The sequence below is a fragment of the Rhinoderma darwinii genome, chromosome 3, assembly GCF_050947455.1.
Source record: "Rhinoderma darwinii isolate aRhiDar2 chromosome 3, aRhiDar2.hap1, whole genome shotgun sequence".
NCBI classification, from domain to species: Eukaryota; Metazoa; Chordata; class Amphibia; order Anura; family Rhinodermatidae; genus Rhinoderma; species Rhinoderma darwinii.
Window position 1 is genome coordinate 192,563,103 of NC_134689.1, and position 25,337 is coordinate 192,588,439.

The following is a 25,337-nucleotide window of genomic DNA, read 5'->3' on the forward strand; positions in this document are numbered from 1 at the left end:
GTAAGATCTCTTTTCCTGGGGTTATTCTGTGGAGATTCAGAGAAGGAGGCAACGCTTTATGGATATCAAAGGTCATCTGTGGAAAATACCGGTGTCCTACCCCATGATGTACCCAGCCAAACTCCAGATTGCTGCTCTGGGAGGTACTTTAATTCTTTTGAGGAGCCAAAGGACGCTATGAAGTGGCTGGATCAGCATGAAAGTCAACTTCGAGACAATACTTCACACAGCTGCCAAGTGAAAAGTGGCGATGAGAATTATCTCCTATTCTTATGCGTTTATTTCGGATTCTTCTCTTTTTTTGATAGGGATATGTGGCAGAATCTATTTGCCTAACATGACAAATCGTTCATTTCCTTTGTCCTCTTCCCCTTCTGTTGACGGGAAGGGATATATGGCAGGAGGGCCCTTGGCATCCCTGATATCTGTTTGCAAGTTTTGTTAATCCTCTTCACTTTACAGTTTAACTGAAAATGATAAGCTGGGTAAACACGTGTATTGGCGCCCACTGTTCCGCTGGGAGTGATTATGCTGTTCTGTTGTGGTTTTAGTGGGTTTTTTTCTTTTTTTTGCTGGGGAACACATTCAGGTCAGAAGATATTACATATACTGGTGGTCATTCGCTCGCTCGCTCTCGCTCGCTCTCTCTCGCTCTCTCTCGCTCTCTCTCGCTCTCTCTCGCTCTCTCTCGCTCTCTCTCGCGCTCTCTCTCGCGCTCTCTCTCGCGCTCTCTCTCGCGCTCTCGCTCTCTCTCTCTCTCTCTCGCTCTCTCTCTCTCGCCGGGCTCCTAGCATCATAGTTATGTACGACGCTAGGAGTCCCTACCGCGCTGCAGGACAACTGTCCCGTACTGTAATCCTGTTTTCAGTACGGGATAGTAGTTCCCAGCTCGTAACATGCTCGTGTGAACCCAGCCTTAGAGTGCAGCCGCCTCACAGAATCTGCCGCTTTTTTATTTTTTTCATCTAGCCCCCACCGTTGCTGAGATATCGGTGCGGTTATTTTTACTGACCGATATGCAAATGAGGCCTTTGACTGTCAAGTGGGCGGGTAACACCAGGCACTTGATAAGGGGTAACCGCCAGCTTAACAGACAAAGGCCTTGTTTGCATTTCGGACGCCAGAAATAACGGCCCCCGATATCTCCGGAACGGTGGGTGTTAGAATAAAAAAATAAAAAGCATCAATCTGTGAGGTGCCTGCAATCAAACGGAGATGTCAACTGCAGTTTTTTGGGAAATGACAGGACCTGTTTAAGCCTAATGCACACGAACGTTGTGCCGGCCGAGTCCCCTACGTGATCCGTGGAAAGATGGGACATGTGCTATCTATCCACGGATCAGAGAGCCGGGTTAGTTTTCACGGACCCGATTCACCCGCTAAAGTGAATGGGTCTGTGAAAAACAGCCAGAGTGGCACCCAGTCGTGTGTAATTGCACTAAAATTATAAAACAAGCCACACTGGGGATATAGTTGGCATCATCATGGGGACATATGTAGTAACTATCTGACTAAGTCTAGTAGCACTAGTTCTTGCACTATTGTACTTTTACCTTTAAATTAGTATGTCAGGAGATGATATGCTAATATATAGGTAAAATGCAATAGTGCAATAAAATATATATTATAGCATAACATAGTGAGCCACAAAAGTAGTTACAAACATAATTTGTTTCTTACCCCAAATAATGTTGGTCACATGGATGACGCCCACCCCGACTTATGTTTCGGCACAAGCCTTCGTCTGCAGGTGGAGTAATACTGGTATCGCCCACCTATTTCTATCCGCACTGAACCAATCCAGGAAAATATAAGTGTCTCATCTAATTGGCCATTGGTGCGATATCCCGCTCGTGCCTTCCATCTTGGGACTCTAATAATAATAATTTTTATTTATATAGCGCCAACATATTCCGCAGCACTTTACAATTCAGGGGTACATTGCACAGACAATATCAGACATTACATAGTGACAAAACTAACTTACAATTCAAACAAAAGGTGTGAGGACCCTGCTCGCAAGAGCTTACAATCTAAGGAAATAAGGGTGGCACAAAATGTAAAAAATGCTTATGTACAATGGTCCAGCCATCTGTTATACATATAGGGTAGTAACATAAAGCTGCATGAGCCGGTCACCAGCCAGCGTCAGTGTATGACAGACATGAAGTGTATTCGGGTGCAAGAAGTGTGGGGGATACTGCTGAATGAAGGGGCCTCATGACTAATGTAAAAGGGGGTCCGGGAAAGTAGTTAGATTAGGGAATGTTATAGGCCTGTCTAAAAAGATGTGTTTTCAGGGCACATCTCAAACTGTGGAAGTTGGGAATTAATCCGATTGTCTGGGATAGCACATTCCAGAGGACTGGTGCAGCACAAGTGAAATCTTGGAGACTGGAGTGGGAGGTTCGGATTATAGTGGATGTTAATCAGAGGTCGTTGGCAAGACACTGCACTTCCGCATCATTTGATCGGTGCTGTCTCAATGGCATAGTGCGCCACTTCACATGCACCATCACTGTAGATATGGAATGACTAGGCCAAGATAGTGTCGTGCACAAGGCACTCAGCAGTGTTTTTCCTGGGGAGGTTCGTGGTTACGTAAACAAAATAGTCTAGATCAGATGAGATGTCACACCGTATCAGGATGTGTATGTATGTATGTATATATATATATATATATTAGTGCAAAATACATCACTATAAGACATAATTACATAACACTTCATAATAATGACATAACGAATAATCCACAACCCCAAAAAAGGCATCTATTATATTTAGCTCACAAGCTTATTGAATTACATTAGATTCAGACTTCTCCACCTGTAAAGAGGGAATTTATTGAGAAAGTTAAATACCATATTGCTATATGAATATGCAATATTTCAAAGAGGCATACCAAATCTGAGAAGTTGTGGTCACCATAGTTGGGTGTTCCAGGACTAGCTATTGCTGCAAATTAGTTCCACTATACCACTTTTACCCGCAGTTTTACATATAGTAGTAACGGGTGATCCCTCAACCTTATCTGTACGCGCTATAATGGGCACTGTTTCTTTTTCCTGTGCATTTGTTCATAAAGGTATATTTTCTGTAGTACCGTTTATGATTTACATATGTTGATTATGTAAACCAAAATGGGAGGGTTGAGGGTGGGAATTGGTTTGGGGAGTTTGATTTGTATTTTTTTGTTTGTTGTAAATATCAATAAGTAGATAGTTTTTTATTGAAATAACAGACTGGCATAAGATCAGCCACTTTTATTAAATGTGGGCCAATATGTTTTCTGATGTGCACACATTCCGAATGTTTTTTGAATCAATATGAAAAATAAATGTTCTACAAGCACTACAAAATCCTTTGCTAAACCGTAGTCTCAAACTGAACTAAATGTACAGTAGTTGTGTTAAAGCAGTGGGGAGCAAGTTTGACTTTTTGACTCTTATGGTTTTTACATCTGTTACATTATGTACATTAATGCACCTTTCACATACCATGGACAAGCAGGGCAACTGTTGAACAAGCAGGAAAATATTTTTTCTAACATCTCCGGCACCGTAAGATGTTTTGTCTCTTAAAGGAGGTGAAATTATTTCTCTATAATTTCAAAAGCATTATATGACTGCTATATTAAAACTGTTTAATATACAGGGAACTGCAAAACCGCCCCATTCATTTGAATGGCTGACGGCACTGCTGCCCCAGAGGTCACCCACTGTTTATAATGTTATGGCATAAATTAGCGATATGCTATAATTTTATATGATTAAACGCCTGTAAGTAACATTTGATCCCATCATTTCTTCTACCACTTTGTCTATGTGGCTATTTGTCTGTGATTCTTTTTTTCCACTATCTCACATGTAAGATCATGGTATATTTGTTAGGATAACGCAGGTATATTTGTACTATGTGAAAAGAACAAATCGGTTTATCACATTCCTTCTTTTATTTGCAGATCAGAGACTGTTGTTGAGAGAATGCTTTCAAACTGGATGTCTATTTGTTTGTATCAGTATCTAAAGGTAGGTAATGGATCTACAGTCACAACATATTGCAGCCAAGTAGGGAAGGTCAGTTTGAGTATTTGGATATGTTGGCCCAGAGTACATGCTGCTCTTCAGTGTTTTGTTATATGGTTTACCCATGCCAGTTTAGAGGCAATATTAAAGACTTGGCTACCGAGTCTGCTATCATAAAGCAGCCGCTGCCCATGCATGAACAAAGAATGGTTTCCACTGGGGATAGGGATTTCAGATGTTAATAACCCTATTAAAAGCTATTCCTAGATCTATTTAGTGGAAATGTTTTCTTTTTATTTCAAATGCAGGACACAGCTGGTGAGCATCTATACAAACTCTTCAAGGCAATCAAACACCAAGTGGAGAAGGGCCCTGTGGATGCTGTGCAAATTAAAGCCAAATACACCCTGAATGATACTGGATTACTGGGGGATGATGTGGAATACACACAGTTGGTAAGTGGCCTGTTTTGTAAATGAATAGATACAATTGCACAGACTGCACAGTGGGTTTGTACGGTTGACCAAAGCAATCTTTGTGAATAACAACCCCAGGAAGAATCTTTTAGAATGGCTTCAGGTGGCTGTACGCGTAGCTCCGGAAATTTCGATGTAAACTTCTTTCGAAGAGTGAAGTAACATTCTAACACAAAGAGCACTAAATGTAGGAAATGTCCGCGCAAAAAAAACAAAAAAAATTACTCCTATCTGTTCCTCCTTTATTATCATTTCCTTGAATCCATTCTCTCTCCTATTGCAAATGATAAAGAATTCTCCTATATGTAACCTCCATCTCATAAACCATATGACTTGACTTTTAAGATTATCTATCCCCAAACCAAGTTTGTACACCTGTTTAGTTTGGTAACATGCATTTGTTATTTGCACAGATAATCTGAAAACATTTGGGTCAACTACACTCTCCTTATATATAGTGCATTTGAGATTTTGTTGTGTTTCTATGATGTGGGTAATAACTGTCTATAACAGAACCATATTGTCAACCGCTAGTTGTAGACCCAAAGATCTGTTCTATTTTATACATCTCTTTCAGCTGTAATGTTTCTGGTTGCAAAATATAAATCCGAATAGCATTTTTGCCAACTGTAATTCCATTACAACTTGGAAAACTATTGATATTGAAACAATTAAATATAGTGTAAGAACTTAGATACTATTGGGAAGATTGGAAAATATTCATATATTATTGCTATTATTCTTTTTTGCAGACTGTTAACGTCATTGTTCAAGATGAAGGTTTAGAGCCTGTGCCAGTGAAAGTATTAAACTGTGATACAATTTCGCAAGTGAAGGAAAAAATAGTTGAACAGGTTTACAAAAACCTTCCATATTCACATAGACCAAAAGCAGACAGCTTGGCATTAGGTGAGTGCATTGTACTCCATGAGCTAATAGACAAAAATGCTATTTCTACAATGCAGCTATACTCGGATATCATCTATCTATACATGTTGTCGTTTATGAAGGACTTAAATTATATTGGTTTGTGTATCCAGCACCAAATATATAATGTACCTATTATCATAATAATCAAATATATGATAATATATTCAAATAGATGCACAGTGGGAGTATGGTCCAGTGACAACTACAAACCACTTTCTGCAGCTCCCTGGCAAGCACATCTGTGAAAGGAGCCATAAACGGATAAAGTAAAATGTTTACTTTGTGTTTATTACAATCATACTTTTGCTTTAAATAATACAAATCAATTTTATGTAAAAGAGTATAGGAAGGAGAATGTGGTGAGAATTATAAGGGAATTGTGATTATTGGTGACACAACCTAAAGAGGCTCTGTCACCACATTATAAGTGCCGTGTCTCCTACATAAGGAGATGGGCGCTATAATGTAGGTGACAGTAATGCTTTTTATTTAGAAAAACTAACTATTTTAAACCACTTTATTAGCGATTTTTAGCTTTATGCTAATTAGTTTCTTAATGCCCAAGTGGGCGTGTTTTTACTTTCGACCAAGTGGGCATTGTACAGTGTATGACGCTGACCAATCAGTGACCAGTCAGCATCATACACTCCTCTCCATTTATTTACACAGCAGCATCGCTTTCTTACTAGAACACGATGTGCAGCCAAATACACAGACATTAACGTTAATCAAGTGTCCTGATAATGAATATACATGACCTCCAGCCTGGACGTCATGTGTGTTCAGAATCCTGACACTTCTGAATCTTTTCTGTGAGATTCCAGCAAGCCACGCGTAATCTCGCGAGATTACGAGGTAAACGAGGTTTCCGTCGGGTGAACCCCGCAACGGAAAGTGAAACCACAGCTTCCGTCTCAGTCACCATTGATATCAATGGTGACGGAAACATCGCTAATCGTTTCCGTTCGTCACCATTCTGGCTGGTTTCCGGTTTTCCTGACGGAATCAATAGAGTCGACTACGCTGCATAGTTTGTGATAGATTGGATACATGATAGATTAGATACTTCTGTACCATGTCAGGGCTCTTCTTCTCTGCTACGGTCTCAGCGCTACACTGAAGTCTGACACACACATTGTAATGTCACGTGTGTCATTCAGTTCAGCGCCAAGGCCGGTGCCAAGAGAGAGAGCCCAGAAGGCTGCTGTCCTCAGATCGTGGGCAGCCATGGGAGCCTGAAAAAACGCCAAACACTAGCCATTACTTCAGGGAGTAGATCGTTTTTGGCGCCTTTATAGCTACCCAATACCACCCTGCATCTTCTACCAACCCCACATAACCCAGGGATTCACACAACAGAGTTCGGGTGTCTGCTGTTCGAAACAGCCATATAGGTCTGTTTTTAACGGCCGTTTTGTATCCGTTCAGTTTTTGACCATTTTTTTTAAAAAACAGATGAATTTCATGTGTAGATAATGAAACACTGCCCTCTGTATATAAGGCAGCAGTGCCCTCCGTATATAGTGCCACACCCCCTGTAAATAATACTTCAGCGCCCTCTGTAGATAATGCCACAGTACCCCATGTAGATGGCGCCACACGGCACCCCCCCTGTAGATGGCGCCACCCCCACTGTATATAGTGCTAACCCCCTTCCCCTGTAGATACCACTGAAGCTACCCTCACTGAAGCTCCCTCTAGCAGAGGATTCCCCAGCCAGAGCATTGCCGACACTGTGGCCGGAGATTCCCTCACGGAGGGCCCCTTGACTCCACTGTCCATGTATGGACAGTGACGTCAGTGGCTACTCTTTGAGCGGAATCCCTGTTGCCGACTCTGGCTGGGGATTCCGCTCAATCAGTAGCCACTAACGTCACTGTCCATACATGGACAGTGGAGTCAGGGGGTCCTCCATGAGGGAATCCACGGCCACAGCGTCGGCAATGCTCTGGCTGAGGATTCCTCTGCTAGAGGGAGCTTCCGGGCTCCCTCTAGCCTGTCAAGGGCTTCCAGGAGCACAGCGCTGCGCCTGGGGTATTCTCGGCGAGCGGAGGAGCTCCGTCTGCTCCTCCGCTCTGAACTCATTCTGAAGCAGGGACCTGATCGTTCCCTGCTTCGGTATTAAGTTCAACTGTGTCTGCATCCTGAGGACGCAAACACCGATGACAGCGGGACATACACCCCCACGCTGCACGGAGCAGCGGGACACCGCACAGAATCCAGGATTGTCCCGCTGAATCCGGGACAGGTGGGAGGGTAGTCGTCAGGGGCTCCGCCTGGAGCGGAATCCCCATCAATGCCATGTCCGCTGCTAGCTCATTTCAATTTTCCCGCCGGGTGCTGCTGGAAGGTGGCTTAAAGTAGTCCTGTGTCCAGGGAGTTCTCGGCGAGCGGAGGATCTCCCTCTGCTCCTTGGCTCTGAACTACTTCTGAAGCAGGAAGCTAATGTTTCCCTTCTTTGGAATTAGTGGCTACTCCTTGAGCGGATTCCCCATTGCCGATCTGGCCGGGGATTCCTTTCCAGGAGGAGCCCCTGATGTCAATGTCTATATATGGAGAGTGACCTCAGGGGTTTCCTTTAGGAGCGGAATCCCCGGCCAGATCATCGGCAAGGGGGATTCCGCTTAAGGAGTAGCCACTGACGTCACTGTCCTGAGGACGCAGATACAGTTGACAGCGGGATATACCTCCGGCTGTCCGGAACAGCGGGACATCCCCCAGAATCCAGGACTGTTCTGCTGATGCTGGTTGGGAGGTATGCATTTACACTTAAATTATTGTTACAAATGTTATAAATGGTCAAACATATCAATGTTAACCCCTTAGTGACCGGGCCTGAAAAGACCTTAATGACCAGCTAAAATTTTCAGTTTTTGTCTCTGCCTTTCAGCAGCCATAACTTTTTATTGACGTGGCTGTATGAGGCCTTGTTTTATGCGAGAGAAATTGTATTTTTTTTCCACACCGTTTGGGGGTAAAAAAAAAAAGCAATTCTCTGCATTGTTTTTCTTTCTTTTTTTATCCCGTTCACGTTTCATGCTAAATAACCCGTTAGATTAATTCTTCAGGTTAGTACGGTCGTGTAGATACCTAATAATATGTGTAGGTTTTTGGTTTTTATTTAGTGTACGGGCAATAAAATGTATTTTAGTCAAAATAATGACTTTTGGGGGGGGGGACTATTTTTATTTATTTTTTTGGTTACTTTTTTATTTTAATCCCATTAAGGGATAACTTTATTTATAACTTTATTTTTTACTAATGTATTAGCATACTCCTGTATGCTAATACATTACACTGTCACTTAGGGATGCACGATGTATCGAAACTTCGATACTGTTTCGATACTGTGCATCCCCAAACGGTTTGATACCGTTATTTCATGTATTTCGATACTAAGCTGTTCGGCCGCACAGCTAAGAATAGTAACACATGAATGTATGAGAGCGGGGCTGCGGCTGTGTAATACAGCCATTGCCCCGCTCCGGAGTCCTGACATGTGCGTGCGGTCAGGATGATGCGATGTGGCCAGCGCTGCACTAATGTGCCTGCGCTGCCGCTCATTAGTGCAGCGCCGGCCGCATCACCTCATGCTGACCACGCACGCACTTAATGTAAGGAGCGGGGCCATGGATGTATTACACAACCGCAGCCCCGCTCTATAACCGGGGAGATCAGAGAAACCTCTCATCTCCACTGTTGTTCTCCTGAATGCTGCGCTCAAAGCTGACTGCAGCATTCAAGAGGAAAGTGAGAAGGGGAAATCCCTGTGACGCGATTGAGGGACATAACATATATAGGCAGACAGCCCAGGGTCCTTGAAGGACCCCAGGGCTGTCCTACCATATTTCCTGTTGTTAGGGCATACTTAGGTATGTCCTAACAACTGCCTGTGTACTATCCGTACACAGGGTAATTTACTGACATATAGATATATGCCAGTACATTAAAGTTTAAAAATTAAAGTAAAAACAAAGTAATGTTCAATTAAAAAAAATACACATACCCCTTTTTTACAATAAACATTAAAATAAGTCTCAATACATAAAACATCCACACATATTGGGTATTGGCGCGGCCGTAATAACCTTCACAACAATTTTTTTGCATCATTTATGATGTGTACGCTTTTCTTTCACTTATTGTGGGGTCCATGGTGTGATGAATTTAACCTCCATGTGCCTCACATTAATCGTAATTAACCCCATCATGTACCTTACACATTAACCCATTATGACTGAGAAACATGATGGGATTAATTACTATTAATGGGAGGCACATTCAAAATTCATCACACCTCGTGCCTCACATCAGAAAACGGAAGAACTTTTTTTTTATTCCAGTTGGCAAAGTATCGTTTTGGTATCGACATCGCAATACTACACAAAGTATCGGTATCGAAGTCCAAATTCTGGTATCGTGACATCCCTAGTCTCTACAGGGGTCACTGTTGTGGGAGGATGTTTATGACAGATTGCTATTGAGAAAGGTTCTTCCCATGGGCCGTCTGGGAGGATATTTGCTATTCTGATCTGTGGGTCTATCAGATGGGAAGGTAGTAGGAGGTGCCCTACCATGGCGTACTGTGGAGTTCAATTTGTCTATTCTTTTGTAGGGCTCTGTCACCAGATAAGTGCCCTATCTCCTACATAATCTGATCGGCACTGTAATGTAGATAAGTGGTTTGTCTTTAGAAAAACGAACAATTTTGACCAAGTTATGACCAATTTTAGATTTATGCTAATGACTTTCTTAATGCCCAGCGTTTTTTTATAGCTTTTGACCAAGTGGGCATTGTAAAGAGAAGTGTATGATGCTGACCAATTCGCGTCATACACTTCTCGCAAGATCACTATGTGCTGAGTACATGAATGGAGAGATCACGATGTGCTGTCACATACACCCACATTAACTTTACTGAAGTGTCTTGAAAGTGAATAGACATAGCCTCCTGCCAGGACGCGATGTCTATTCACAATCCCGATACGAAGGTAATGTTTGTGTGCCACTTACTCACACAGCACATCGAGATCACGCTGTGCTGTCATTTACAGCGTGATCTCGCGAGATCACACTTGCTGTCATTAAGTTCCACACAAACGTTACCGAAGTGTCGGGATTGTGAATAGACATCGCGTCCTGGCTGGAGACCATGTCTATTCACTCTCAAGACACTTCAGTAAAGTTAATGTGTGAGTAAGTGACAGCACATCGTGATCTCGCAAGATCACGATGTGCTGAGTACATGAATGGAGAGAAGTGTATGATGCTGATTGGTCCGCGTCTTACACTTCACTTTACAACACCCACTTGGTCAAAACTAAAAAACGCCCAGTTGGGCATAAATCTAAAATAGGTCATAACTTGGTCAAAATTGTTCGTTTTTCTAAATAAAAAATACTGCTGTTATCTACATTACAGCGCCTATCACATTATGTAGGAGATACATATGTAGGAGGCACTTATAATGTGGTGACAGAGCCTCTTTAAGTTCCGATACTACATAAGCAAATGACCTGCTTGTTGGTCTAGGAACATTGGAAAAGTAATAATATTTTACTTCAAGAGGCTCTGTCACCAGATTCTCAAATCCCTATCTCCTATTGCATGTGATCGGCGCTGCAATGTAGATAACAGTGAACGTTTTTCAAAAAAAAAAAAAAAACGTTACCGTTCTCTACATTGCAGCGCCGATCACATGCAATAGGAGATAGGGATTTGAGAATCTGGTGACAGAACCTCTTTAACTACATAGCTAATGTTGGTGCTTCATTTAAAGTAATTCATCTCCATAGGCCACCTTTACTCACTACAGTGTACTGCTGAGACAATGTATTTATATCATTTTACAACCGGAATACACTCAAATAGGTTGGTGATTCTTACGGAAGTTGATATGAAGATACAACTGCTTGCTAATCTTCTTACCTATTTTAATTGATGTAAGGCACACGACCGCAGTTTTTATCCACAATTACGGATCCATAATTGCAGACAAAATACTGACACATAAATTTCTATTGGCCACAGACACCTGCTCGTATATTTATGGGTGTGTGTCTGGGCTGTAGAAATTACCCACAAACAATAGGACATTCCTATTTTCCGCATTTACGGATCGTACCCCTATACTTAATACTGTGAGTATGGTCCGCAATTGCGGATAGCACTTCACGGCCTGTCCGTGCTAATCACGGATCGTGCATACGGCTACGGTCGTGTGCATGAGGCCTTCGACTGAGAATACAAAACGCAAGGCTTAAAATTTTGTACATCTCAGTATGTCATTTTTAAGCTGCTAAACTATATTGTGCTATATACTCCTTTTGTCAGCTTTGTATTTGTCAAATATTTTTATATTCTATTCAAAGGGAAACCTCTGTATTATGTTGACGCCCCAGTGTGCATTCTAATCTCTGTGCTGCTGCTTTCCTTTTAGAATGGAGACCAGGCTCAACAGCACAAATATTGTCTGACCTGGATTTAACATCACAGAAGGAAGGCAGATGGAAACGGATTAATACACTAATGCATTATAATGTAAGCACGTTTTACCTTATATGCCTATTACATTTAAAGTGTATGGCCTAGAAGTAAAAAAAAAAAAAAAAAACCTGAGATGGTAAGGTGTAAATTTTTTACCCAGGTGCATGCCTGTTCCTTCTAAAAGCACTTCAAAACATTTTGCTTATATTTGCAGGTGAGAGATAATGCCACACTTATTTTATCAAGACTTGGAATTTCTCAGCATCAAGAAGAAAATCACCAAGACTTCCCAGGAGAAAGTATGTTTGTTCAGTTCAGTGTTCCCTTCTAAATCCTTATCTTAAAGAGGCTCTGTCACCAGATTTTGCAGCCCCTATCTGCTATTGCAGCAGATCGGCGCTGCAATGTAGATTACAGTAACGTTTTTATTTTTAAAAAACGAGCATTTTTGGCCAAGTTATGACCATTTTTGTAGTTATGCAAATGAGGCTTGCAAAAGTCCAAGTGGGTGTGTTTAAAGTAAAAGTCCAACTGGGCGTGTATTATGTGCGTACATCGGGGCGTTTTTACTACTTTTACTAGCTGGGCGTTCTGACGAGAAGTATCATCCACTTCTCTTCAGAACGCCCAGCTTCTGGCAGTGCAGACACAGCGTGTTCTCGAGAGATCACGCTGTGTCGTCACTCACAGGTCCTGCATCGTGTCAGACGAGCGAGGACACCGGCACCAGAGGCTTCAGTTGATTCTGCAGCAGCATCGGCATTTGCAGGTAAGTCGATGTAGCTACTTACCTGCAAACGCTGTAATCTACATTGCAGCGCCGATCTGCTGCAATAGCAGATAGGGGTTGCAAAATCTGGTGACAGAGCCTCTTTAAGTGTTGTGTTGCTATTACGGCAGTATTTAGATCTGTGTTTGTCAATGGATATTTTGGTAAACATTAAACTATTTCCTATTATAAGAAGATATTGTTCATGATCCTCTAATTTTTTGGGATTGCTGAAGATATTGGGGCAGATTTATTAATAGTGTTCTAAAGTTAGACCGGATAAAACTAGAACAGAGAGGCAGAAACTGTGCCACATTTATCACAATGGCACTTGCTGTAAGATATGTCCCTAGATATGTTAGATACTTTTCTCTTTCTTACACTACCTCTTGGCTGGGGTACCTTACACCAGTATTTTGGGCCCAAAAAATGAAGCATTCCCTTAAGATCTGAACAAATCTCATTCACACGCTGCATAAATAATGAGCGGAGAAAACCCTCAAAAATTGACATGCGGTGCAATTTCTTAATCTCCAGCCTGTCAATTGTATTTGCGTAAACGCTTTTTTGTAGCTGGTTCTTCCCATTGAATTTAATGGGGAGGTAAAACCCGCAACAAATAGTAGATGTTGCAATATTTGCGGCAGAAAAGCTTATACTTACCCAGAAGTAGGTGCTTCTTCGTCCAGGTCAGCCTCCTGGGGTGAGGTTTCATCCCATGTGACCGCTGCTGCGGTCACATGGGATGAAATGTCATCCAAGGAGACCCGGCTGCAGGATGGCAGAGGGACGCATCGCCATGGCTATGTAAGTATGAAACTTCTTTTTCTTTTTTTTTATTTAACTGCAGAACAATTTTGTGCAGTTTTTAGTCCTGAATTCCCTGCGGCATCCAGGGCGGATACGCTGTGTGCTTTGACGCAGAGTATCCGCCCTGTGTGAACATACCCTAAAGGTTATAGAAAGTGCTGCTAATATTCACATGTATGTGTAGGAATAGTTCTGAGGTTTGCATATTTTCACTTCCTAAAACATGTAAATAAGACTGCAGAACAGGTCAGCTCTATACAAATAATACACATAAGCAATATAATGATTAAAAAAATTGCCTGCTGTTATCCTGTTTTCCTTGGTTGGAACCTTAACATACGGCCTCAGTTATCAAAGCTGTCTAAGGGCCTGTTCACATCACCGTTCGCTTTCCGTTCCGGGGTTCCGTCGGAGGTTTCCGTCGGGTGAACCCCGCAACGGAAAGTGAAAGTGACAGCGCAGCTTCCGTTTCAGTCACCATTGATCTCAATGGTGATGGAAACAGCGCTAATGGTTTCCGTTTGTCACCATCCCGGCTGGTTTCCGGTTTTCCGACGGAATCAATAGCGGAGTCGACTACAATATTGATTCCGTCGGAAAACCGGAAACCAGCCGGAATGGTGACGAACGGAAACCATTAGCGATGTTTCCGTCACCATTGAGATCAATGGTGACTGAAACGGAAGCTGTGCTGTCACTTTCACTTTTCGTTGCAGGGTTCACCCGACGGAAACCTCCGACGGAACCCCGGAACGGAAAGCAAATGGTGATCTGAACAAGCCCTTACAGAGAATCTGAATTTGTAGCAACCAATCCGGGTTGAGCTTTAATTTTTTTTAAACTGTTCTGGGAAAATGGAAGCTGCACTGTGATCTAGTTGCATATGTTGCTATGGGCAACAACGCCAGTTTTTCGTGGGGGGGGGGGGGTTTCCTAGTGTTTCTATGTAACGTCATGATTTGTATTTTCCCCTTACTTAGGGCATGCACTACTAGGTGATGAAAACAAAGAATGGCATCTTGTACGTCCAGCAGATGAAGTTGATGAAGGTAAATCTAAAAGAGGAAGCATGAAGGCAAAAGAACAGACAAAGGCCATAACTGAAATATATCTGACAAGGCTTCTCTCTGTCAAGGTAAAGTTGCGTTATGTGCTCTTTTTGTTGAGTAGTTAGTTGTGTTTATGCATAATTTTTTATTTTCTTTTTTTTTTTTTCTTTTTCCTTCAAACAGGGTACGCTACAGCAATTTGTAGATAACTTCTTTCATGGTGTCCTTAATTCCAATCAAGTGGTACCTCCAGCTGTTAAATACTTTTTTGACTTTTTGGACGAGCAAGCAGAGAAATACGAAATAAAAGATGAAGATACAGTTCACATATGGAAAACAAACAGGTATGGCATTACAAAGAAATCATTCGCTATTCATAATTTTTCTTTCAAGGTGACATAGCCCATCCTTTAAGCGAATATTGATACTACTTTGTCTTTTTAAACTAAAAATAAAAAAAGGGCCGTAGTTACAGTCCGCAATTACAGACCAATTCACTTCTATTGACCAAAGACGCCTTCCCGTATATTTACTTGGAAGGTGCCCGGGCCGTAGAAGTGTACTGCAAAAGATAGGATATGGCCGTTCTTTTTACGGACCATGCTCCTATAGCTTTGTATGGAAGCACAGGCCAAAAATGTGGGGGGTATCTGCGGCCGGCCGTGCCCGTAATTGCGGCCCGTGATGACTCACCCAAAAGACCAGTATACTAGGTTTTAAGAAAAAGTAAGTGCACCCTTTGGAATTACCTGTATTTCTACGTTGATAACATATAAAATGTGGTCTGTTTGTTAATGAAGTCACAATTCTAGACAAACACAATCTAACTAAACTAATAATATACAAATATTTCTACTGTTCATGTCTTTTATTGAGCACATTGAATAAAAATCCACAGTATATGGGGAAAAAGGTAAGTGAACAGAGGTCTGTGTTAATGACTCTAAATAAAAACCCTTCCGCCAATTAAAGTGAGGAGATTGGAAGTGTGAGTTTAACAGGTGATTTGCTCATTAAATAAAGGCACACAAAGCCTGGTTACTGACAAATCTGTTTTTCTCAACAAAGATTGATTAGTGTGAAACACGCCTCGAGACAAACCACTTAAAGGGAATGTGTCGCTAGAATTTTATTTATTTTTTTCAGTTAAACAGTTAGTATATAAGTGATTAAACATTGTTTTAATTTTTTTAATTTTTTCATAAGTCAGGAAATATTATAAATTAGATTTTAATTAATAACATTTCCATGTGCTTGTCACTAGAGGGAGCAATTTCCAAAATTGCAGCATTGCAATGTGGGAAAGCAACCTCATTGCTTTACGCTGCAAATTTGGTGTAGACAAACACGCTCTAGTGTACTCACACAATCCCCCCTCCCTTATCCCGGCTACTGCCAGGAGAAGGAGGTGGTTGAATCTTCTAATCATCCTACACTGTGCATTCGCTCAGAAAATGGCAGCACACAGTGTAGGAGGATTCGATACAGTGGTAATTAGACCGTATAACACGAACATAATACACACATCACTTACCTGCTCCTGCCGCCACTCCTACTCCTCGCGTCTTCGCTGCCTGGAACATATGTCCGGAAGCCGTAAGTCATCTTACTGTCCGGCCGCGGCTTCCGTTCCACATGAAAATGGCGCCGGATTTCGCTCGGCCAAAGACCTTCCTTTTGGTCTGTGTCGGAGTGGTGCATTCGCCGTTACCACACAGACGGCATAAGCTATAGTGAACGGCTCCCGTTCGCATTCTCTATGTGGATGTATGTGCCGTATTCCATCTCTGTATGTGTCGTTAATCGACACATACAGAGATGAAAAAAAAAATGGCAGCCCCCATAGTGAAGTATAAAAAGAAAAAAGTACAACACAAAAACACAAATAAATAAAATTTATTTTAATAACATACTAAAAGCAAATTTATAGGAAAAAAAAAATTTCCGCAACACCTCACCTTTAAGGAAAACATTTTATAGAGACGCATGAAGCTGGAAATGGGTACAAAGGCATTGCTAAAGACCTGGTTGTACATCAATCAACGGTTAGACAAATTATCTGCAAATAGGCAAAAAATCAAGACTGTTGCTACTCTTCCTAGAAATGGGGGGTCCTGTGAAAGCCTGAAAAAGGTGAGAAAACAAAAACCCTAGGGTAAAAGCAAAAGACCTACTGAAGACTCTACAAACATCTTTGTTCATGTGTCCGCTATAAGAAATACATTGAGCAAAAATGGTGTTTATGGAAGGACACCACAAAGGAAGCCGCTGCTATCCAAAAAAAACATTGCAGCCCGTTTTAAGTTTGCTCGAGACTACCTAGATGTACCAAAATGCTTCTGGGAAGATGTTTTATGAACAGATGAGACAAAAGTATCACTTTTTAGCTCAAATTCAGAACGCTATGTTTAGAGGAAAAAAAGAACCCTGCACACCAAAACCTCAACCCAACTGTGAAGCATGGTGGGGGGAGCATCATGGTTTTGGGGCGGCTTTACTCCCTCAGGGCCTGGAAATCTTGCGATCATGGAAGGAACAATTAATTCAAAGGTGTATCAAAACATATTACAGGAGAATGTAAGGGCAGCAGTCTTTAACCTCAAACTGAATAGACGACGTGCGATGCAACAAGACCATGATTCAAAGCACACATGTAAACTAAAGAATGGTTGAAATTTAAGATTGGTGTATTGGAATGACCAAGTCAGAGTCCTGACCTTAACTCCTATCGAAATGCTGTGGTATGACTAGAAAAGGGCTGTGCACACAAGGCATCTCAGAAATATTGATGAACTGAAATACATTTGTAGCTACACTGTTTCTGATACTCTCATATAAGTAAATGGGAATTATGAAAACAGCGTAGCACAGCGAGCTACTCTGTTTCCTTAGCTCCCAAATTCCAGAAGCAGTATAGCTCGCTGTGCTACGCGGTTTCCATAATTTTTATTCACTTCTATTGGAGTTCTGGAAACTGATAACAATCAAACCACATTTATCAATGCAGAAATCCAGGTGACTCCAAAAGTTCACTTACTTTTTTTTGCAACTGTATATACAGGGCCTGATTACAGGATAGGTGAAAGACAAATGCCAAGGGTTTTCCGCCATGCCAGCCCCACCTCAAGCAGTCTACTCAAATCCAAATACATTTGAAGATGGCAGTTGTGGTATTCTTTGGGTAGTATATGGTACTGTTATGTAGGCTTTACATATCCAAATTATGTAGGAGGGCACTGTTTGATTCTTTTGCTTGGCAAACAAATAGTAAAATTTCTCGTTAATATTATTAGGGGACCCAGCTCCATGGGTATAGGCCATTCGTAGGCTGACACTAGGTGGGAAAGGCCATACCCTTCCCACAGAAACTGGCTTATTAAGTTTCAACCTAGTGCCTGTAGGAGGCAGACATGACCTGATTCTAAGGTCTTCTGATATTTTTTATTTTAGTTTTTATCATCTTTTTCTCAGCTACAGGTGGGTTGTACTCTGCACTGCGCTTACCTCACCCCGTTCACCTAGCCTATTTTCTGCATGCGCAGGTGGAGTGCTAGTACCCACAGTATATGTGAGAAGTTGACCCTGCGTACACCTGAAGACTTCGGAGGATATATGAAAAACTTTACTCACAAAGAGTGGCCCAGTTTAATGCCCCTCCAGCCTTTCCTCTAGATACCATGCAGTCTGCTTTCTGTGGTATATATAAAAGATTGAGGACCTCAAGGGACAGGTCCTGCTCCTCCTCAGGTTCTTCCTAACGGTCCCCGTTAAGGAGCAGTACTGGAGAGGCTGCTTCCCATCAGGATCGGTCCTTTTTCTTTGGAGAATCCTCTTACACTCACTTTGAATCAGAACAGGACAGTTAAAAGCTGCCATGCAGACATTCTACATTGTTAATGGGCGGTCATGGAAACCATACACCAATAATGATGCCAGAGGCTATCTTTCCTAAACCATAGCAAGTTTGAGAAAACACCTTGACTGGCGCTTTGCGGTTTCAAAACGTATGAATACACTGTTTATTTTCCAGGAGGATATAGTTTCAAAATGGACTGTTTATCTTTCAATGGATCCGCTTGTTTTGTGGTTCAAAGTTATTCACTTGACAAAACGTTGGAGTCCCGGGCCAAGTCTGCCTCCATGGCAGCAGGTTCTGCCCTGCGTCCAGCATTTTCCTCTTCCTGGGTGAATGAAGCTAATTCAGTATCGGCAAAACAATTTCACCACAGTATCTTGGAAGTAGCACCGCAGGATCTCGCTGAACTCGCTTCTAAGGTTATCAATGCTTCTAAATTCTTATTTGAGGCCCACCCCTTGAGTCTGTCTTGCTGTCAGAGCAAATAATCTAGAAAAAATTTATATGGGATGCACACCTATGTTGACGGTGTGGTGCAAAGGGGTTGGGCTGAAGTCCCAAAGTATATAGTCACGATTACCCCAGCACTCACAAGAAAATCTATTGCAAGTTGAATAGATTTATTTTTTCACAAAGCCGTATATCATATATTATTTCATATAATCAGCGTTTGAATACATGAGTTGAAGCAATTTAATAATGACGTTTCGGCCAATCCACAGCATATATACCGTACATGTATTTAAAGCAGAAATAGTCATGGTATTAGTATGTAAATAGACGTCTATAAAATAGAGATCCATAAAATGTATATTACATTATGTATTCTAAATCCATAAAGTAGGAACATCCGGTGTATAGGGATAAAGAAATCTTCATATTGGAAATATTGCATGATTAAACAATAATGAAACTCATAACATTGACAGTTTATACCAGGCTTGAGGTTTGGCTATGCAAATCCAAGAGTGTAGTTACAGCAGGGGGTGTGGCTTACCAAGCCCTAAAGGTGGAAGACCATACCATAAAATACCGGCAGAGTAGAGGATAGAATAGAAATGACCTGAAAATGTAGTAAAGAATCATATAAGGACGTCTGCCAGACTGGCCAGTGTGGGGTATGTGTGAGCAGTCTGTGTTCTTATATCCGGATCGGAAGTATGTCAGTCCCGGAACCGGTAGTGACTAAATGGGTGCATAGCAACGGAGGCATGTGGTCACATGGTGTAGGGAGTACAAAGATGGAGTCAGGTCTAGATGATGTTTGTGTATAGTTGTCTTGGCAACGGCCTAGGTGGATAGACTCCAACACTGCTGCTTCTTGTGCCGATGTCAGAGAATTTAATTTATGATGTATAAGGTTGGTGGTGTAAACAAAATAAATCAAGCTATGATCAGCTATTGACGTACGAGAAAGATAAAAGAGAAATAAAGAGAAGAAAACCAAAGAGCGAGTCTAACAGCCGGTTTTATGATATTATTATGATATTATTACCTGGTCCAGAGATGGAAAACATTCTAGTGTGTCTAGAAGAGGAAGAAACAATACAGATTAGTATGTAACTTGTTATATAATCACTTAATTGCAAATGGTAGCAGACAACTAAATGTTATGTAGCATTTACAGTATAATTATTAATATTGATCTGATAAATCATGACAATAGATCAAACTCCCTATTCCTGCCAGAGCATCGGCTAATTCAATCGCTATCCAACGCTCAATTTGGTTCATCTTGGGCGGCATACCCTGCTTCCAGAAAAACTCTAGTTGGACTGCCTTTTGTTGGAAGACTCCTTGGAAAACATCTGGATGAAATAATTTCTGAGGCTACTGGTGGTAAGAGTTCCCTTCTGCCTCAGGACCATTACCGACATTCGCAGCCTTCTCTCCATTATCAAAGGTTTTGGGCATTTCCGAACTTTTCAGGTCATTCTCCTCCCAGCAGTTAAAGAAGATCTAGCCATCCCACGGTCTCCATACACTCCCATCGTTCAAGCCTAAACCTGCTTGGCAAATCCCTTCACGGTCCCCAAAAAAGACAAATCCGTCAGACCCATCCTGGATCTAAAGAAACTGAAATGCTTTGTTGGTGTTCTGGGGTTTCACATAAAATCCCTGCGGTCAATGGCTGCATCGCTGGAACAAGGAAAATTCCTTTCCTCAACATTTGCGATGCCGACCACCACATTCCTATAGCAAGGGCCCACCAGCGTTTTCTCTGTTCTGCTGTTCATTCTCATCATTTCCAGTTCACTGCTCTTCCCTTTGTTCTTTACCTAGGTCCTTGCAAATTTTGATGTAGCTCCTCTGCTCCTGGGGAGTTGCTGTTATCCCTTACCTGGATGAACTCTTGGTGAAGCACCCTCCCAGGAGGACAACCTTTTACGGCCTCAACATCACCCTGAACGCATTGAAAAAAATTTGCTAGATTATCAACAGAGAGAAGCCCTCTTTACTTAAAGTTAAGCACATGCAGTTTCTGGGAAATATGATCCCGGTTGGCTATCATTCACCGGAACACTCGCTGTTTCATCCGCTTCTGTATACAGGTGCTCGGCAAAATGGTATCAACCTTTGAGGCTGTTCCCTATGCACAATTCCACACAAGACTTCAATAAATCACTAGTCAGACTGAACATGGAGTATTTTGTGTATAGTTTTTGGCCCCAGTGCACAAGAAAGACACAGTAGAGCTTGTGCACATTCAACCATATTAGGGTAGTATAGTTTAGAAAAAAGACGGCTAAAGGAGTTACCTAAAAAAATATGTATAAATATAACAAAGGTCAATACAGAGATTTCGCTCATGATCTATTTATATCAAGGACTGTAACTATAAAAAGGGGGAATTCTCTATGTCTAGAGGTAAGAAGATTTCGATATAAACATAGAAGGGAAATCTTTACTGTAAGGAGGAGTTTACGCCGACATTTACTACGCTGACCTGATCAACCTACTTGCAAAGGCACCTTGGCAACTTCCGCTACGACCTGACCTCCTTTCCCAAGGTCTGCTGTTCCACCCCACTTTACCTCAGATGCTATTAATGTAGTGGCTGTTAAAGCCGAGATTTTGAGAGCCTGGAGTCTTTTGGAACCAGTAATCCAAACAACAGGCTAATTTCCACTAGTGTGAACAACGCAGTTTTCATCTCCTTTTATGTTCTACATTAAGGATCCTGTCCTTCCTGCAATCAGGTCTTAAGCAGGGACTTAGATTATCTTCTCTTAAGAGTCAGGTCTCTGTTCTGTTTGTCCTTTTTTAGCGAATGCTGGCTTTTCATTCACAGGTAAAGACTTTTCTGCAAGGGGTGACTCATGCTGTTCCTCCTTCAGATGTTCTACTGAGCTTTGTAATCTTAACTTGGACCTGGGGGCTTTTCAGGTATCTCCTTTCGAACCAAATTTTGCTGCGGCTCCTTACCTGGAAAGTTATTTACCTTGTGCCCGTTACGTCCATCAGACAGGCTTCAGAATTGGCTGCTCTGACCTTCAAATCCACTTTTCTAATTATCCATAAGGATATAGTGGTGTTCCGTCTTGTCCTGTCTTTTCTCTGAAAAGTGATCTCTGGCTTCCATATCAATAAGAAGATAGTACTTCCTTATTTTCCCTTTTTCATCCGAAGGAGCGGGCTTTCATGTGATAAGAGTCCGCATCTTCAGCCTGAGAAGTGTCTGCACCCAGCCCCCCACCAATCCAAACTTCTGATATGTCTCTCGACATATCAGAAATTTGCTGAAAGTACAGTCACTCGTTAACAGTCAAGGTAGGTGTAAAAAGTTATAAAACGCAAAACAAATTTTACGCACATTATGTATGTTATTTTTTTGCACAATTTGACCTAATTCTTGCACATTTTTGCTTAGTTAGTCTTTTATTATCTAGGCATTACAGTGAATAACAAAACATGGACTCTGGTTCCTATAGGCAACATGGACACTTCTTTATCTGAGGTAGTTTTGATGTATAAGGCCCATTTTACCAAATGCTGAACTAATTATGGATTTCATTCTTGCAGTTTATCGCTACGATTTTGGGTTAACATACTAAAGAACCCTCACTTCATCTTCGATGTTCATGTACATCAAGTAGTGGATGCTTCCTTGTCAGTTATTGCACAGACTTTTATGGATGCTTGCAGCAGGACAGAGCACAAACTGAGCAGAGTAAGTTAACCCAGATTTACTGATGTCTAATATCTGTGTTTAGTTCACTCATCTTTCTAGTTCACGAGAATCCACAAAGATACATCCTGTATGGTGTGTATGCAAGCAGAATCACTATTGATAACAGCTTGTCTGAGCATTTTTTTTTGTGCAGAGCTGACAGTGAGTGCCCTCCTAAAACACACAACTATAAGGATGCAGTTGTATCACAAAAAAGTAGAACCAGTGATCGTTAAAAAAAAAAAAGTTCTGAAAATAACCTTTGTTGATCTTTAGCCCTCAATTATCTGACATATACATGTTTTTTCAAGAGTGGTAGGTTGCAAGGAATATAACAGATATTTTACTGTAAGGTCCCATGAACATGACCGTAATGGCGGATCAAAAGATCCATTCATTTCTATGGCCCACGGACACCTTCCTGTATATTTATGGGAAGGTGTCCGGGCTGTAGACATGATCTGCAAAAAATAGGACATGTCCTATTTTTTTTAATTTGCAGACCGTTCTCCTATACTCTATAATGGGAGCACGATCCGCAAATGCAGATGACAGTCCGCGGCCGTCCGTGTCCGTGCTACGGCCGTGTGCAGGGGGACTAAAACTGGAAAACAAAATATAATGTAACCATGGCAAATTCATGTAATCTTTGCTTCAATGAGGATTGATATGGTATGTGCTTTATGAAGAAAACTGTGTGGTCTTACAGTCAGCATGATTTTCATATTCAAATTTTGATGTCTACAGGAATCCCCAAGCAACAAGTTGCTCTATGCAAAGGAGATTTCAACATACAAGAAAATGGTTGAAGAGTAAGTACTTGTATTTAATACATTCTTGTTATTTAAAGCACACCTCTCCGAAAACCTAAAAGTTAAGATTTCACTTAGGTGCAGACTGACTATTTAGGCAATTGGGTAATGCCTAATGTTCCAGAACATTAGTCCCACAGCCAAACTGCTTCATATATCTTTATAGAGGTCAGATATTTGTTTTTCTTGACTGGAGGTGTGCCATAATTTCTGTCTTATAAAGCATGTGTTTTTAATCATTCACATCAATGTTTTCATTTATTTTTTTTCTTAAATCTTCAGCTATTACAAAGGAATTCGTCAGATGGTACAAGTTAGTGACCAAGACATGAATACACACTTAGCGGAAATTTCAAGGGTATGTGTTGGTACTGTACTGAATACAGCCGTAGTGTCAGATGTATTGTAAAATAATTGTTCCTGCTTGCCTTTCTTAAAGGGGTTGAGCAGCAAAGAATCCCTTCTTTTTTTAATGTAAAGATTTGGCTGCAGTATCGGCTATAATCAGTGGGGGAGGCTTCTGACACCTTCACATTTTGCTGCAACGGAAATGTGGTATAACATGCCCATTTACCCTTTTTGCAGCAGCTCCTGCACTCGTACAGAGAAAAAGGGCCGACATATTAAATATGACTTAATAGGTCAATGTGCTATGTCACAGGTCATATAATGTAGCATATTCACCCAAGAGCTTAAATGTTCCAGAGACTAAAGTCCTTTGCATTGTTTTAGTTTTGTTATACTAAAGCTTAAATAGTTTCACCTGCTTTAACTATTTGGTACAGTCTACAGGTGTACCTAATACATTGTATGAGCTATAAAATGAAACAGACCTCTTTGGAAATATGATGATTGCTGAAGAGTTTGGCAGCCCCAGATTTATTTGTAAATGTATTTCACCTCTGTATTTATATTTTGGTTTGTTCTCTACAGTCACATACAGAATCATTAAACACGCTGGTAGCGCTACACCAGCTCTATCAGTATACAAAGAAATATTATGACGAGGTAAGAGCTGACTTGCATGTTAACTTTACACTATAAACGTTGGGCTACATAGATCAAAGTTTTCGTATGTATGTAATTATATATATATATATATATATATATATATATATATATATATATATATATAATCTTGGATTTATTTATCCTTGTTCAGTGCGAAAACTTGTCAAAATATAAAGTTTAATAAAAACAGTTTTTTTTATTATGTCTTTTATGGATTAAGTATGTGCGACATTACGAACTTCATCCTAATATGCAAATTACACTTTCCAATGTACGTTCTTTATTACATGTCCTACTAGAGTCTCTCTCTTTACGGGAGAGAGCATTTTGGGTAATCGCTAAGAGTAGCTGGAAAATCCATTTATCTTCAGCAGCTAAGGCTGATTATTTTTAATGCCAAACAGTGTAACGCAATTGATTTGGATGGAAGATACCAAAAAGACATTCCTGCATTCTATAATATGACATCTACATAAAAAAGCAAAAATTATCTGTGAATCGTTTATTTTCCCTTTTATAAGTTTTTTTAAATTCTGTTCAGCCATTACTGGGTCACCAAATGATTCCCAAAATGATTTTTTTTAACACTCCTGTCTCAATAGTTTCAAGATCTAATTGTCATTTAACTTTTTAGTCTACACGTAGCAGAATTGCTGCAGATTTTCAGTCTGGATTTGTGGCTGGAAAATTCGCAGCAGAATACAGTATCCGCAAAATGGATGGGATTTCAAAAAATCTCATACACGCTTCCACATGGAAATTGACCTGCAGTGCAGAGTGTTAAATCCGCAGCATGTCCGTTTCTGCTGTGGAAAGAGCAAGGATTTGTTGAAGATTTTTCCCATTGACTTTAAAGGGAAGTCATACTCCGCAAGCAAATCCTTGTGTTATGGATTTTTCAGCGTATCCACAGGCAATCCAAAGAAAAAGATGCAAGTCTAG

General features: G+C 41.0%; 1 protein-coding gene and 1 long non-coding RNA gene across 6 annotated transcripts in view; one reads left to right on the plus strand and one right to left on the minus strand.

Moving 5' to 3' along the window:
• PLXNB2 (plexin B2) overlaps nucleotides 1-25,337 on the plus strand; it is a 292,432-nt gene that overhangs the window by 265,581 nt on the left and 1,514 nt on the right. For all 5 annotated transcript variants that reach the window (XM_075857182.1, XM_075857181.1, XM_075857183.1 and 2 more), the window contains 11 exons: nucleotides 3,962-4,028; nucleotides 4,334-4,480; nucleotides 5,254-5,410; nucleotides 11,871-11,971; nucleotides 12,132-12,216; nucleotides 14,477-14,631; nucleotides 14,729-14,889; nucleotides 22,425-22,572; nucleotides 23,320-23,384; nucleotides 23,667-23,742; nucleotides 24,318-24,392. In XM_075857182.1, coding sequence (XP_075713297.1) covers nucleotides 3,962-4,028; nucleotides 4,334-4,480; nucleotides 5,254-5,410; nucleotides 11,871-11,971; nucleotides 12,132-12,216; nucleotides 14,477-14,631; nucleotides 14,729-14,889; nucleotides 22,425-22,572; nucleotides 23,320-23,384; nucleotides 23,667-23,742; nucleotides 24,318-24,392 — 1,237 coding nt within the window. The remainder of the gene's footprint in view (nucleotides 1-3,961; nucleotides 4,029-4,333; nucleotides 4,481-5,253; nucleotides 5,411-11,870; nucleotides 11,972-12,131; nucleotides 12,217-14,476; nucleotides 14,632-14,728; nucleotides 14,890-22,424; nucleotides 22,573-23,319; nucleotides 23,385-23,666; nucleotides 23,743-24,317; nucleotides 24,393-25,337) is intronic.
• The window catches only part of LOC142749317 (uncharacterized), a 190,920-nt gene that overhangs the window by 62,140 nt on the left and 103,443 nt on the right, over nucleotides 1-25,337 (minus strand). Inside the window, exon 3 of the long non-coding RNA XR_012882403.1 lies at nucleotides 19,897-19,928. This is a non-coding gene — a long non-coding RNA (uncharacterized LOC142749317). The remainder of the gene's footprint in view (nucleotides 1-19,896; nucleotides 19,929-25,337) is intronic.